Source organism: Brachionichthys hirsutus, unplaced genomic scaffold (genome assembly GCF_040956055.1).
Source record: "Brachionichthys hirsutus isolate HB-005 unplaced genomic scaffold, CSIRO-AGI_Bhir_v1 contig_478, whole genome shotgun sequence".
Lineage (NCBI taxonomy): Eukaryota > Metazoa > Chordata > Actinopteri > Lophiiformes > Brachionichthyidae > Brachionichthys > Brachionichthys hirsutus.
This window is the reverse complement of record NW_027180419.1, coordinates 56,330-70,559: the sequence shown is the minus strand read 5'-3', so window position 1 is coordinate 70,559 and position 14,230 is coordinate 56,330. Positions and strand designations below refer to the sequence as shown.

The 14,230-nt window shown below is 48.8% G+C and overlaps 1 protein-coding gene across 1 annotated transcript in view; it reads left to right on the top strand.

The window, feature by feature from the left end:
- LOC137914790 (SNF-related serine/threonine-protein kinase-like) overlaps positions 1-9,175 on the top strand; it is a 71,124-nt gene extending 61,949 nt beyond the window's left edge. The window contains 7 exon segments of the mRNA XM_068758286.1: positions 5,792-5,926; positions 7,045-7,243; positions 7,333-7,436; positions 7,599-8,281; positions 8,667-8,689; positions 8,692-8,748; positions 8,750-9,175. Coding sequence (XP_068614387.1) covers positions 5,792-5,926; positions 7,045-7,243; positions 7,333-7,436; positions 7,599-8,281; positions 8,667-8,689; positions 8,692-8,748; positions 8,750-9,175 — 1,627 coding nt within the window.
- The last annotated feature ends 5,055 nt before the right edge of the window (positions 9,176-14,230 follow it).

Genomic DNA, 14,230 nt, shown 5'->3' with positions numbered 1-14,230 from the left:
CTTAAAGAAGGTGTCCTGTTACTTAAAGGTGTCCTGTTCCTTAAAGGTGTCCTGTTCCTTAAAGAAGGTGTCCTGTTCCTTAAAGAAGGTGTCCTGTCCCTTAAAGAAGGCGTCCTGTTACTTAAAGAAGGTGTCCTGTTACTTAAAGAAGGCGTCCTGTTACTGAAAGAAGGTGTCCTGTTCCTTAAAGAAGGCGTCCTGTTACTTAAAGAAGGCGTCCTGTTACTTAAAGAAGGCGTCCTGTTACTTAAAGAAGGCGTCCTGTTGCTTAAAGAAGGTGTCCCGTTCCTTAAAGAAGGTGTCCTGTTCCTTAAAGGTGTCCTGTTCCTTAAAGGTGTCTTGTTCCTTAAAGGTGTCCTGTTCCTTAAAGAAGGTGTCCTGTTACTGAAAGAAGGTGTCCTGTTCCTTAAAGAAGGCATCCTGTTACTTAAAGAAGGCGTCCTGTTACTTAAAGAAGGCATCCTGTTACTTAAAGAAGGTGTCCTGTTACTTAAAGGTGTCTTGTTACTTACAGGTGTCCTGTTCCTTAAAGGTGTCCTGTTCCTTAAAGAAGGTGTCCTGTTCCTTAAAGAAGGTGTCCTGTTACTTAAAGAAGGCGTCCTGTTACTTAAAGGTGTCCTGTTACTTAAAGAAGGCGTCCTGTTACTGAAAGAAGGCATCTTGTTACTTAAAAAAGGCGTCCTGTTACTTAAAGAAGGCGCCCTGTTACTTAAAGAAGGCGTCCTGTTACTTAAAGAAGGCGTCCTGTTACTTAAAGAAGGTGTCCTGTTACTTAAAGGTGTCCTGTTACTTAAAGAGGGTGTCCTGTTCCTTAAAGAAGGTGTCCTGTTACTTAAAGATGTCCTGTTACTTAAAGGTGTCCTGTTACTTAAAGAAGGCGTCCTGTTACTTAAAGAAGGCGTCCTGTTACTTAAAGAAGGCATCCTGTTACTTAAAGAAGGTGTCCTGTTACTTAAAGAAGGTGTCCTGTTACTTAAAGAAGGCGTCCCGTTCCTTAAAGAAGGTGTCCTGTTCCTTAAAGAAGGCGTCCTGTTACTTAAAGAAGGCGTCCTGTTACGCAAAGGTGTCCTGTTACGCAAAGGTGTCCTGTTACTTAAAGGTGTCCGGTTACTTAAAGGTGTCCTATTACTTAAAGATGTCCTGTTACTTAAAGAAGGTGTCCTGTTACTTAAAGAAGGCGTCCTGTTACTTAAAGGCGTCCTGTTACTTAAAGAAGGCGTCCTGTTACTTAAAGGTGTCCTGTTACTGAAAGAAGGCGTCCTGTTACTTAAAGGTGTCCTGTTACTGAAAGAAGGCGTCCTGTTACTTAAAGGTGTCCTGTTACATAAAGAAGGCGTCCTGTTACTTAAAGGTGTCCTGTTACATAAAGAAGGCGTCCTGTTAATTAAAGATGTCCTGTTACTTAAAGAAGGTGTCCTGTCCCTTAAAGAAGGCGTCCTGTTACTTAAAGAAGGTGTCCTGTTACTTAAAGAAGGCGTCCTGTTACTGAAAGAAGGTGTCCTGTTACTTAAAGAAGGTGTCCTGTTACTTAAAGGTGTTCTGTTACTTAAAGAGGGTGTCCTGTTCCTTAAAGAAGGTGTCCTGTTCCTTAAAGAAGGTGTCCTGTTACTTAAAGATGTCCTGTTACTTAAAGGTGTCCTGTTACTTAAAGAAGGTGTCCTGTTACTTAAAGAAGGCGTCCTGTTACTTAAAGAAGGCGTCCTGTTACTTAAAGAAGGCGTCCTGTTACTTAAAGAAGGTGTCCTGTTACTTAAAGAAGGCGTCCTGTTACTTAAAGAAGGCGTCCTGTTACTTAAAGAAGGCGTCCTGTTACTTAAAGAAGGTGTCCTGTTACTTAAAGAAGGCGTCCTGTTACTTAAAGAAGGCGTCCTGTTACTTAAAGAAGGCGTCCTGTTACTTAAAGAAGGCGTCCTGTTACTGAAAGAAGGCGTCCTGTTACTTAAAGGTGTCCTGTTACTTAAAGAGGGTGTCCTGTTCCTTAAAGAAGGTGTCCTGTTCCTTAAAGAAGGTGTCCTGTTACTTAAAGATGTCCTGTTACTTAAAGGTGTCCTGTTACTTAAAGAAGGCGTCCTGTTACTTAAAGAAGGCGTCCTGTTACTTAAAGAAGGCGTCCTGTTACTTAAAGAAGGCGTCCTGTTACTTAAAGAAGGTGTCCTGTTACTTAAAGAAGGCGTCCTGTTACTTAAAGAAGGCGTCCTGTTGCTTAAAGAAGGCGTCCTGTTACTTAAAGAAGGCGTCCTGTTGCTTAAAGAAGGCGTCCTGTTACTTAAAGAAGGTGTCCTGTTGCTTAAAGAAGGTGTCCCGTTCCTTAAAGAAGGTGTCCTGTTACTTAAAGGTGTCCTGTTCCTTAAAGGTGTCCTGTTCCTTAAAGAAGGTGTCCTGTTCCTTAAAGAAGGTGTCCTGTCCCTTAAAGAAGGCGTCCTGTTACTTAAAGAAGGTGTCCTGTTACTTAAAGAAGGCGTCCTGTTACTGAAAGAAGGTGTCCTGTTCCTTAAAGAAGGCGTCCTGTTACTTAAAGAAGGCGTCCTGTTACTTAAAGAAGGCGTCCTGTTACTTAAAGAAGGCGTCCTGTTGCTTAAAGAAGGTGTCCCGTTCCTTAAAGAAGGTGTCCTGTTCCTTAAAGGTGTCCTGTTCCTTAAAGGTGTCCTGTTCCTTAAAGGTGTCCTGTTCCTTAAAGAAGGTGTCCTGTTACTGAAAGAAGGTGTCCTGTTCCTTAAAGAAGGCATCCTGTTACTTAAAGAAGGCGTCCTGTTACTTAAAGAAGGCGTCCTGTTACTTAAAGAAGGTGTCCTGTTACTTAAAGGTGTCCTGTTACTTACAGGTGTCCTGTTCCTTAAAGGTGTCCTGTTCCTTAAAGAAGGTGTCCTGTTCCTTAAAGAAGGTGTCCTGTTACTTAAAGAAGGCGTCCTGTTACTTAAAGGTGTCCTGTTACTTAAAGAAGGCGTCCTGTTACTGAAAGAAGGCATCTTGTTACTTAAAAAAGGCGTCCTGTTACTTAAAGAAGGCGCCCTGTTACTTAAAGAAGGCGTCCTGTTACTTAAAGAAGGCGTCCTGTTACTTAAAGAAGGTGTCCTGTTACTTAAAGGTGTCCTGTTACTTAAAGAGGGTGTCCTGTTCCTTAAAGAAGGTGTCCTGTTACTTAAAGATGTCCTGTTACTTAAAGGTGTCCTGTTACTTAAAGAAGGCGTCCTGTTACTTAAAGAAGGCGTCCTGTTACTTAAAGAAGGCATCCTGTTACTTAAAGAAGGTGTCCTGTTACTTAAAGAAGGTGTCCTGTTACTTAAAGAAGGCGTCCCGTTCCTTAAAGAAGGTGTCCTGTTCCTTAAAGAAGGCGTCCTGTTACTTAAAGAAGGCGTCCTGTTACGCAAAGGTGTCCTGTTACGCAAAGGTGTCCTGTTACTTAAAGGTGTCCTGTTACTTAAAGGTGTCCTATTACTTAAAGATGTCCTGTTACTTAAAGAAGGTGTCCTGTTACTTAAAGAAGGCGTCCTGTTACTTAAAGGCGTCCTGTTACTTAAAGAAGGCGTCCTGTTACTTAAAGGTGTCCTGTTACTGAAAGAAGGCGTCCTGTTACTTAAAGGTGTCCTGTTACTGAAAGAAGGCGTCCTGTTACTTAAAGGTGTCCTGTTACATAAAGAAGGCGTCCTGTTACTTAAAGGTGTCCTGTTACATAAAGAAGGCGTCCTGTTAATTAAAGATGTCCTGTTACTTAAAGAAGGTGTCCTGTCCCTTAAAGAAGGCGTCCTGTTACTTAAAGAAGGTGTCCTGTTACTTAAAGAAGGCGTCCTGTTACTGAAAGAAGGTGTCCTGTTCCTTAAAGAAGGCGTCCTGTTACTTAAAGAAGGCGTCCTGTTACTTAAAGAAGGCGTCCTGTTACTTAAAGAAGGCGTCCTGTTGCTTAAAGAAGGTGTCCCGTTCCTTAAAGAAGGTGTCCTGTTCCTTAAAGGTGTCCTGTTCCTTAAAGGTGTCCTGTTCCTTAAAGGTGTCCTGTTCCTTAAAGAAGGTGTCCTGTTACTGAAAGAAGGTGTCCTGTTCCTTAAAGAAGGCATCCTGTTACTTAAAGAAGGCGTCCTGTTACTTAAAGAAGGCGTCCTGTTACTTAAAGAAGGTGTCCTGTTACTTAAAGGTGTCCTGTTACTTACAGGTGTCCTGTTCCTTAAAGGTGTCCTGTTCCTTAAAGAAGGTGTCCTGTTCCTTAAAGAAGGTGTCCTGTTACTTAAAGAAGGCGTCCTGTTACTTAAAGGTGTCCTGTTACTTAAAGAAGGCGTCCTGTTACTTAAAGAAGGCGTCCTGTTACTGAAAGAAGGCATCTTGTTACTTAAAAAAGGCGTCCTGTTACTTAAAGAAGGCGCCCTGTTACTTAAAGAAGGCGTCCTGTTACTTAAAGAAGGTGTCCTGTTACTTAAAGGTGTCCTGTTACTTAAAGAGGGTGTCCTGTTCCTTAAAGAAGGTGTCCTGTTACTTAAAGATGTCCTGTTACTTAAAGGTGTCCTGTTACTTAAAGAAGGCGTCCTGTTACTTAAAGAAGGCGTCCTGTTACTTAAAGAAGGCATCCTGTTACTTAAAGAAGGTGTCCTGTTACTTAAAGAAGGTGTCCTGTTACTTAAAGAAGGCGTCCCGTTCCTTAAAGAAGGTGTCCTGTTCCTTAAAGAAGGCGTCCTGTTACTTAAAGAAGGCGTCCTGTTACGCAAAGGTGTCCTGTTACGCAAAGGTGTCCTGTTACTTAAAGGTGTCCTGTTACTTAAAGGTGTCCTATTACTTAAAGATGTCCTGTTACTTAAAGAAGGTGTCCTGTTACTTAAAGAAGGCGTCCTGTTACTTAAAGGCGTCCTGTTACTTAAAGAAGGCGTCCTGTTACTTAAAGGTGTCCTGTTACTGAAAGAAGGCGTCCTGTTACTTAAAGGTGTCCTGTTACTGAAAGAAGGCGTCCTGTTACTTAAAGGTGTCCTGTTACATAAAGAAGGCGTCCTGTTACTTAAAGGTGTCCTGTTACATAAAGAAGGCGTCCTGTTAATTAAAGATGTCCTGTTACTTAAAGGTGTCCTGTTCCTTAAAGAAGGTGTCCTGTTCCTTAAAGAAGGTGTCCTGTTACTTAAAGGTGTCATGTTACTTAAAGATGTCCTGTTACTTAAAGGTGTCCTGTTACTTAAAGAAGGTGTCCTGTTACTTAAAGAAGGCGTCCTGTTAGTTAAAGAAGGTGTCCCGTTCCCTAAAGGTGTCCCGTTCCTTAAAGAAGGTGTCCCGTTCCCTAAAGGTGTCCCGTTCCTTAAAGAAGGTGTCCCGTTCCTTAAAGAAGGTGTCCCGTTCCCTAAAGGTGTCCCGTTCCTTAAAGAAGGTGTCCCGTTCCTTAAAGAAGGTGTCCCGTTCCTTTAAAGAAGGTGTCCCGTTCCCTAAAGGTGTCCCGTTACTTAAAGAAGGTGTCCCGTTCCCTAAAGGTGTCCCGTTACTTAAAGAAGGTGTCCCGTTCCCTAAAGGTGTCCCGTTCCTTAAAGAAGGTGTCCCGTTACTTATTGACTGACTTTACCAATAGATGAGCTTTTCTTTTAGGACCCTAAGTCTGGACGGTTTCCTCCGATGCTCCTTGTGTTTACCTGGGCAGCGCCATGGAGGTAGACTGGCCCCTCTCCAGTCAGCAGTCCTCACGCCGTATTGTCTTCTGGGCCGGGAATTGAACCGTTGACCCTTCAGTTCCCAACTCACTAAGCCACTGCCACCCGATAGTAATTAAATAGATAATATGTTCTTTACTCGTATTCAATGTTCCTCATAAACTATACCTGTGTCCTTCCAGAGCGTTGGAGACCAACAAATACAACCACATAACAGCCACGTACTACCTGCTAGCAGAACGGATCCTCCGGGAGAAGCAGGAAAAGGACGTTCCCACCCGCTCCTCCAGCCCCAGCAACATCAAGGCACAATTCAGGTAAAGAACAGCGCAGGTCACAGCAGCCACGCGCACAGCTGCACGCTGCCATGGTAACCGAGCACACGCCCAGGCAGTGGCGGGCCGTGCACTTCACTCCTCGGCATTCGGTGATGTATTCTTGAATATATACCCCTCATAGTACCACGGCTGCAGAAATGATGTACAGAAACACACTTCGCAGTATTTGGTGTGGCATCACCTCAATCGTGTACAACACGGGCTATTTTCCGGAGCATTTAAAAATCAATAAACCTGCATCAGCAATTAAAACTTATCACTATACGCGGTACTGTCAAACTTACAAATAAAAGGGGATTTCAAATAATTTGTCCAAAAAGTTTGAATAAATCCACCAAGAATAGGAAAGCTTTAACAATTGTGTACACTAAATAGCGAAATTTCAGTTTAATATAAGAAAGACAGTTTAGGTAGCTCATTGTGTGTGTGTGCGTGTGTGTGTGTGTGTGTGTGTGTGTGTGAAACCGTGGAGTGGAGATAGAAGTGTGTAGTGAGGGAAAAGGACGACTGGTATCCAATCACAGGACGCGTAAATGTCACGTTCAACGTGAGGCCAGCTAGAAGGCGGTACTGTCGCCAACTCGTGATCTGATTGGCTATCGCAACTATCTCTCAACTATATGTGCCCGTTTTATATATTTATATACATATATAGGGAGAATAGATGTAAAATTAAATTAACTTTTATCATAAATATGATCATGACTTCTGGTTATCTTAGGCCAGCAGAGGAGGCCTTGCTGGCCCCGACGGCCCACCACTGCACCTCGGTCGTTTTCACACTGGCCCAAGAGGACTCGGTTCGATTGGGGAGCTGAGAGTCCCAACGCTGCTGCATTTATAGTTTATGGAAGGTCTGCTTTCACACCGTGGTCTCTAACGCGAAGCGAACTCTCTGAGCGGCGTCACGTGGCTGAACTGGGCACTCGTCCGACTCCCATCGAGTCTGCGAGCTCCTGATCGGGCCGGGACATCCCGAGTATTGATTATTGCACGTGTCACCCTGTATGCATCGTGACTAAAAGCATGTTTGAGCTTGGAAGACATCTACTCGGTGTCTCAGGTCTGGGTTGACCCGGTCCGTCTGACTCCTCCAGGCAGTCGTGGCCGACCAGGGTGGACATGCACCAGGACATCGAGGACAGCCTGGCTGCGTCCCCCATCTCCCACGGTGGAGGCCCCCAGTCCCCGGCCCGCAGCACGGATAACCTGCTCAATGGACATCGCTCCAAAGGCTTGCTGGAGCTGGGTCGGCGAGAGGAAACGGCGAGCGACTCTCCGGGGCAGCCGGCACAGGTCCGCTCATCGGCATCACGCCGTGGTCGGTCGCACCCCCTGAATGATCCTAACACGAGTGCCTCGTCTTTTTGTTCATCTCCTATCAGGGTGCCTGTGCTGCCACCTCGGGCCCCGCTCCTGGTTCTGGTACCAGCAGGGCCCCCGCGCCGTCCACTTCAGCAGCAGCCAAGCAGAGGGCCTGCCTCTTCAGGTCAGCGGCGTGTTTGTGTCCATTCTGGTTCTGGTTCTGGCTGATCCAGTTCCCGTCGAGCGTCCCGTGGGAACCCGCTAAAGAACCGCTGCACCGGAGATCGCCGTTCGTCTCGTCTCTTCTGATCTGGTGGTTAAAGTCTCGCCAATCGTGTTTTTTCAGGGTGGAGGAAGACGAGGAGGAGGAGGAAGAGCAGGAGCCACCCCCCGTCCGGACGCAGGTGGTCCTGCGCCGTAAGCCTCCCTCCATCACCAACCGCCTCACGTCCAGGAAGAGCGCTCCAGTGCTCAAGCAGATCTTTGAGGAGGGGGAGTCGGACGATGACTTCGGCCTGGACGAGGGCCTGCCCCCCAAACTCAGCCGCCTCAGGATGAACATGGCGGGACACGCCACCAACCTGAGCGCCGGTGCCAGGGCCTCCTCGTCCCCGGGGGCCACACAGAAGCGCTACCACTGGCGCAAAAGTCAGGGGAGGGGCTCCTCGTGTTCCAGCTCTGAGACCAGCGACGACGACTCCGAGAGTCACCGGAGGCGCCTGGACAAAGACTCCGGGTTTGGGTACAGCTGGAACCGGAGAGACAGCAGTGAGGGGCCGCCCAGCAGCCCGGGGGGGGGCAACGGGGGCAACGGGGGCGGCAGCAGCTCAGAGCCAAGCAAACCTCCTGGAGAGGGAGGGGGGACCTCTGGTCCAGACCGGGGAAGTCCTCCTGCTGGGGGTAGAAATGGAGGAGGCGGGGGAGGGGGGTGTAACAAAGGACAAGACAGCCCCTCCAGTTGTTGTAACAACAGCAGCACGACCAGCCCCTCCCTCCGTGCCCCGCCCCACACGACCAGCCCCTCCCTCCGTGCCCCGCCCCACACAAGCAGCCCCTCCCTCCATGCCCCGCCCCACACGACCAGCCCCTCCCTCCGTGCCCCGCCCCACACGACCATCCCCTCCCTCCGTGCCCCGCCCCACACGACCAGCCCCTCCCTCCGTGCCCCGCCCCACACGACCAGCCCCTCCCTCCGCGCCCCGCCCCACACGACCAGCCCCTCCCTCCGTGCCCCGCCCCACACGACCAGCCCCTCCCTCCGTGCCCCGCCCCACACGACCAGCCCCTCCCTCCGCGCCCCGCCCCACACGACCAGCCCCTCCCTCCGCGCCCCGCCCCGCACGCCCAGCCCCTCCCTCCGCGTCCCGCCCCACACGCCCAGCCCCTCCCTCCGCGTCCCGCCCCACACGCCCAGCCCCTTCCTCCGCGCCCCGCCCCACGCGGCCAGCCGCAGCGCTGCGCTGGTGGAGAGCCTGAAGCTGATGAGTCTGTGCCTGCAACACCACCGCAGTGGGGGGGGGGCGCTTCATCATAGACCCCCGCAGCCTCTCAGGGGGGGAGATCCAGGAGAAATTAGCCTGGGGGGTGTGCATCAGCTCCACCGAGAGGCTGGACACCCTCCCCCTCCCCCCTCCCGCCCCGGCTCGCACCCATTCGGTGCAGCACCACCACCGCAGGGCGGGGGGGCACGGACGGGCCGGCAGGGACCCCCCCAGCAACCTGAGCGCTCTGCTTCAACTACCTCTGTGTGAGAAGACCATCTCTGTCAACATCCAGCGGGGGGGGGGGCTGTACCTCGGCCCCGCCCAGCTGCTGCCGGGTCATCTAAGCTCCACCCACCTCTGTCCCCTCACGCGCCGCTGCTCAGTGTGTCTGTCCAGTGTGGTCCCTCACGTCCCCCTCACCAGTTGTCCCGTCGTCTGACTTGTCCTCCATGCTTGTCTTCTCATGATGGACGGCGCAGGAGAAGACGTCGGGTAGACGTACGCGTCTTTACTCGCAGCAGAGTACTAGGTGCAAGAAAATATTTTTTTAAAGTACATTCTGAGTATAAGTATACGTAAATATTAGTAATTTATCAAGAATACTTTTAGGAGAAACGTTCATTTTGTGACGGACTGAGTTCATTTTAACGAATGAATGACGATAAATGTCTTTTTGTCCTCTCAAAATGACGACGTCCTCTTTTATTGTTCTCAAATGGAATGCTGACTTTCTGTCGGGCTCGTCTTTCTGTCCTTCCTGTTGAGCAGAGACAAGGAGGAGGAGCTATATGTCATGTGACAAAGGGAATCAACCAACCACAGCAAACTTCTTAACAATATTGTTTTTGACTGCCTCATTGTGATGAACGAAAACGCTCCAAATGCCACATTTAAGGGTTGTCCTGTCCTGCTTGTGTCCTCCCTTGTTCTGTCCTGCTTGTGTCCTCCCTTGTCCTGTCCTGTTTGTGTCTTCCCTTGCCCTGTCCTGCTTGTGTCCTCGTGTGGTTAGCGAACAGGGTGTCGGCACACTCGTCCTCCGGTGCTCTCTGGGAGTGTCTCCTGATGTCTTTGTTCCGTCGTCTCTTTAAGCCGCGGTTTGTTAAACCCTTTAAACGCCAGCTTGGTGACCGGGACGTGGCCCTTACTGCTGACCCTTACTGCTGACCCTTACTGCTGACCCTTACTGCTGACCCTTACTGCTGACCCTTACTGCTGACCCTTACTGCTGACCCTGACTGCTGACCCTTACTGCTGGCCCTTACTGCTGGCCCTTACTGCTGACCCTTACTGCTGGCCCTTACTGCTGACCCTTACTGCTGACCCTTACTGCTGACACTTACTGCTAGCCGTTACTGCTGACCCTTACTGCTGACCCTTACTGCTGACCCTTACTGCTGGCCCTCACTGCTAGCCGTTACTGCTGACCCTTACTGCTGACCCTTACTGCTGGCCCTTACTGCTGGCCCTTACTGCTGACCCTTACTGCTGACCCTTACTGCTGGCCCTTACTGCTGGCCCTTACTGCTGACCCTTACTGCTGACCCTTACTGCTGGCCCTTACTGCTGACCCTTACTGCTGATCCTTACTGCTGACCCTTACTGCTGACCCTTACTGCTGGCCCTTACTGCTGACCCTTACTGCTGGCCCTTACTGCTGGCCCTTACTGCTAGCCGTTACTGCTGGCCCTTACTGCTGGCCCTTACTGCTGGCCCTTACTGTTGACCCTTACTGCTGGCCCTTACTGCTGGCCCTTACTGCTGGCCCTTACTGCTGGCCCTTACTGCTGACCCTTACTGCTGACCCTTACTGCTGACCCTTACTGCTGACCCTTACTGCTGGCCCTTACTGCTGACCCTTACTGCTGACCCTTACTGCTGACCCTTACTGCTGGCCCTTACTGCTGACCCTTACTGCTGGCCCTTACTGCTGGCCCTTACTGCTGGCCCTTACTGCTGACCCTTACTGCTGATCCTTACTGCTGACCCTTACTGCTGACCCTTACTGCTGGCCCTTACTGCTGACCCTTACTGCTGACCCTTACTGCTGACCCTTACTGCTGACCCTTACTGCTGGCCCTTACTGCTGACCCTTACTGCTGGTCCTTACTGCTGACCCTTACTGCTGACCCTTACTGCTGACCCTTACTGCTGACCCTTACTGCTGACCCTTACTGCTGGCCCTTACCGCTGACCCTTACTGCTGACCCTTACTGCTGACCCTTACTGCTGGCCGCTCTTAGAGGACGCTGCTCGTCTGGAGAAACTACAACAAGCCGCTCTGATTCTGCAAACTGGCAGAATATCAATAAAACGACATTCATTTCTTTCTGTTTTTGATCCTTTCTGACCTAAATTTCATTGAATGCGTTTCTGAACCCCGACTCTGATGCTGTTGCTGTTTCTCATCGTCACGGCGACCCCCTCGTGTTTCCTTCTGGACAACTGGAGGGTTCCATCGAACCTCGTCCAATCAGCTGTCTGATGGGCCCGATGTCCCCAGGCGTGTTGCTCCTCATGCTCAGTGATCAGGGAGATTCAGTCGGTTCTTAGACTAGAATAGAAAGCCGTTATCGTCATGGCGTAGCGGCTACACAATGAGATTAGCAGCGCTGCTCCGTCTGGGGTCGAATAACGGCATCAATGTCAAGTAATAGAAGACTAAGACGACGTCCTAGATCCGTCCTTTCAGCTCGGTCCCGTGTCCCCCGGCGCCCCACTGGGTTGGTCTCGGTGTTCTGGTGCGCTCTGCTTCGGACGCCTACCGTGCGTGGCTGAAGTGTGTCCACTTGTATCAGTATGTATATAGAATATGTTAAAGTAAATTTATTTTTAAAGCGTGTACATTTATTGTGTGATCTGATAGTCGGCTTGTTAAAGGAAAGGCGTGTTCAACGGTGGAAGCTGGCGGGTGCGGCGGGTGAAGCGGCAAAGTTCAGATGGGATTTTTTAAGGGCATTGGCAATAAGTTCTATTGTGTGTTGCAGCTATCTGTACAGCTCTACTTTCTAAACGGCCACATTGGACTAAAGAAAAAAGGACGCTGTTTTTAACGTTTTACTTCTCTTTGATTGTTGTCTGAGCTTTCCTTTGAAGACAAAGTGTAAATATGGTGCTCTTCATGTAGAACAGCGGGTTGCTAGCTGTACGCTAATCTAGCCTTATGATGATAGAAGTACACGAGCAGGTTCTGTTCACGCCGCCGGCCGTCTCTCTCGGATGTATCCAGATGTGCGTGTTTCAATGTTTGACATTCAGAGTCGACCACAGAAATGTTGCTGGACCAAAAAACACCAGGGGGAGGGGAGCGAGAAATACTCTGTGTATTATTCTGTAGTTGATACCTGTTGTCAGAAGTTGCATATAACTATGGTAATATCCAAAATAAATGTGGACTGTCTCCCTTGTGTGTCCCCTTCTTTGTCTCCCACTGGCTGGTTATCCGGGACCGGAAGGATTTGTCTTCATGGAGTCGGTTTGAACGACCGTATTTATTCGTGTGACTCTCGGTGTGTCCGGAGGAGGAGGAGGAAGAGGAAGAGTGAACGTGCTGCTGCAGAGGTCACCCCACGGGCTGGGGGTCAGCGACGCTCTGGAGCCGCTCTGTCTCTTCGCTGGAAACCAGTAACGGGTGGAGTCGGATGGATTCCATCAACCATCAGAGGAAGATGAGGCTTGGGCTTCATCACATGTCCCTAAAGGACAGCGATCACAAGCTCACCAAGGCTTGGGTCCAGAAGAAGCTCTGGATTGTTTCAGAGTGGCGGTGAGAAGGTCACGGCAGTGAGAGACGACCGTTCTGGACCTGACGAATGGACTGAGTCCTCAGAAAGGACACCTTATAACTAGCATAGGGTTAGCCTAGCGCATCCAGTTTCTCCCTGGAGCCGGTCCCGGGCCCGGATGAATACAGAGGGTAAAACTTTGCCAGACTAAAGCACGCAATCAACCTTAGTGATCCCTGACTGTTTTGACTAATCGGTCTAAAAACACAAGTATTTACCGCTACTACGTAAATACATAGACAAAAATATACAAGAATTTCTTAAGCCATAACCTCCGTTTTGTTTGCGGGACGCCAATGTTGTTTAGGTCACAAGGCATTCTGGGTGTATATAATCATTTGGTCAAATCGATAAATGGCAATAATTAATCTGACCTGTGACCAGTTCTTATTGGGCGGATCCTCGAGGGGTCCGATGATGTTCGGAGGCTCTGCTGCTGACGCCCGACAGACGTGTGTCTGTTTATAAATGATAAATGTCCTTCATCGACCATGAAGGACATTTATCTTCTCATTTTACTTCACTTATTTTATTGTATCAATCAATTCCTTACATCTGGTGAATTACTTTTCCTCCATTCCTTTGTAAGTATTTTTAATGCTGTAATTCAGAGTATGTGGAAAAAGTACTTTTAATCTGAAGTTATGTTCGTGTGAGTTTTTCCTACTATAATATTTTCTGTTTAAAGTCCAATTTCTCTCCAAATGTGAAATCTGTCCTTTGAAGTACTTCTTTCCAGTAAGATTGTGTTGTTTTTGCATGCATAACGAATATGTACGTAGTCTGCGTTTTTCTCCCCACAGTTCCTACAACATTTACTATTTGCCCCCTTATATCTTTATATCTGGTGTCAAGAATACAAAAAAATACTCACAAAAACCAACAATGGATCCTGATGTCTTGGCTAACTATCGGACAATTTCAAACTCCATTCCTGTCGAAGCTTTTAGAGCACATATGTTAAAGTCAAGGCCCCGGGGCCACATCAGGCCCGCGAGAAGGTTTTCTCCGGCCCCTGGGATGATATTGATTTATTATTGGAACCGGCCCGCAGTAAGCCGCCAGCCTGCAGATCTTTTACACGCACCAATACTACATTTCCCACAATGCAACGGTGACACACCGAGCAGTCGACCGCTTCGATTCAATATTTATTAACGCAGCAGTCGTTAGCATAACGGTAAAGTTAACTTTCACACTGAGAACCGGGGGTTTCAGACAAGGTGGGGGTCGGAGTTCATGTTCATGGAGGAAGCTGGAGAACCTGCGTGTCTTCTGTGTGGAGGAAGTGAGGCGGTACTGAAAGAGTATAATCTGAGACATTATGAAACGAAACACGGACAAAAACAAGAATACGGACACGGAACAAAGGCTACAGAAGGTTGAGGAATTAAAACGAGGCCTCAGATCTCAACAGGCTCTGTTCAGAAAAGCCAAATCACAAAGCAGGCTGTTGTCAAGGGCAGTTTTATTCTGGCTGAAGAGATCGCTAAATCAGCCCGGCCGTTTACAGACGGGGATTTCATCAAGAAATGAATGCTTAAAGTTTGTGACGTAGTTTCCCCTGAAAAAAAGAAACTCTTTAAACGTGAGCCTGAGCAGGAACACCGTTCAGAGCGAATAGACCAGTCGATCAATAGATCAATCTAAAGAGCAGCTTGACTATATGCGGCCATTTTAACATTTATCAATGAGCATTCGATCAGTCCGGC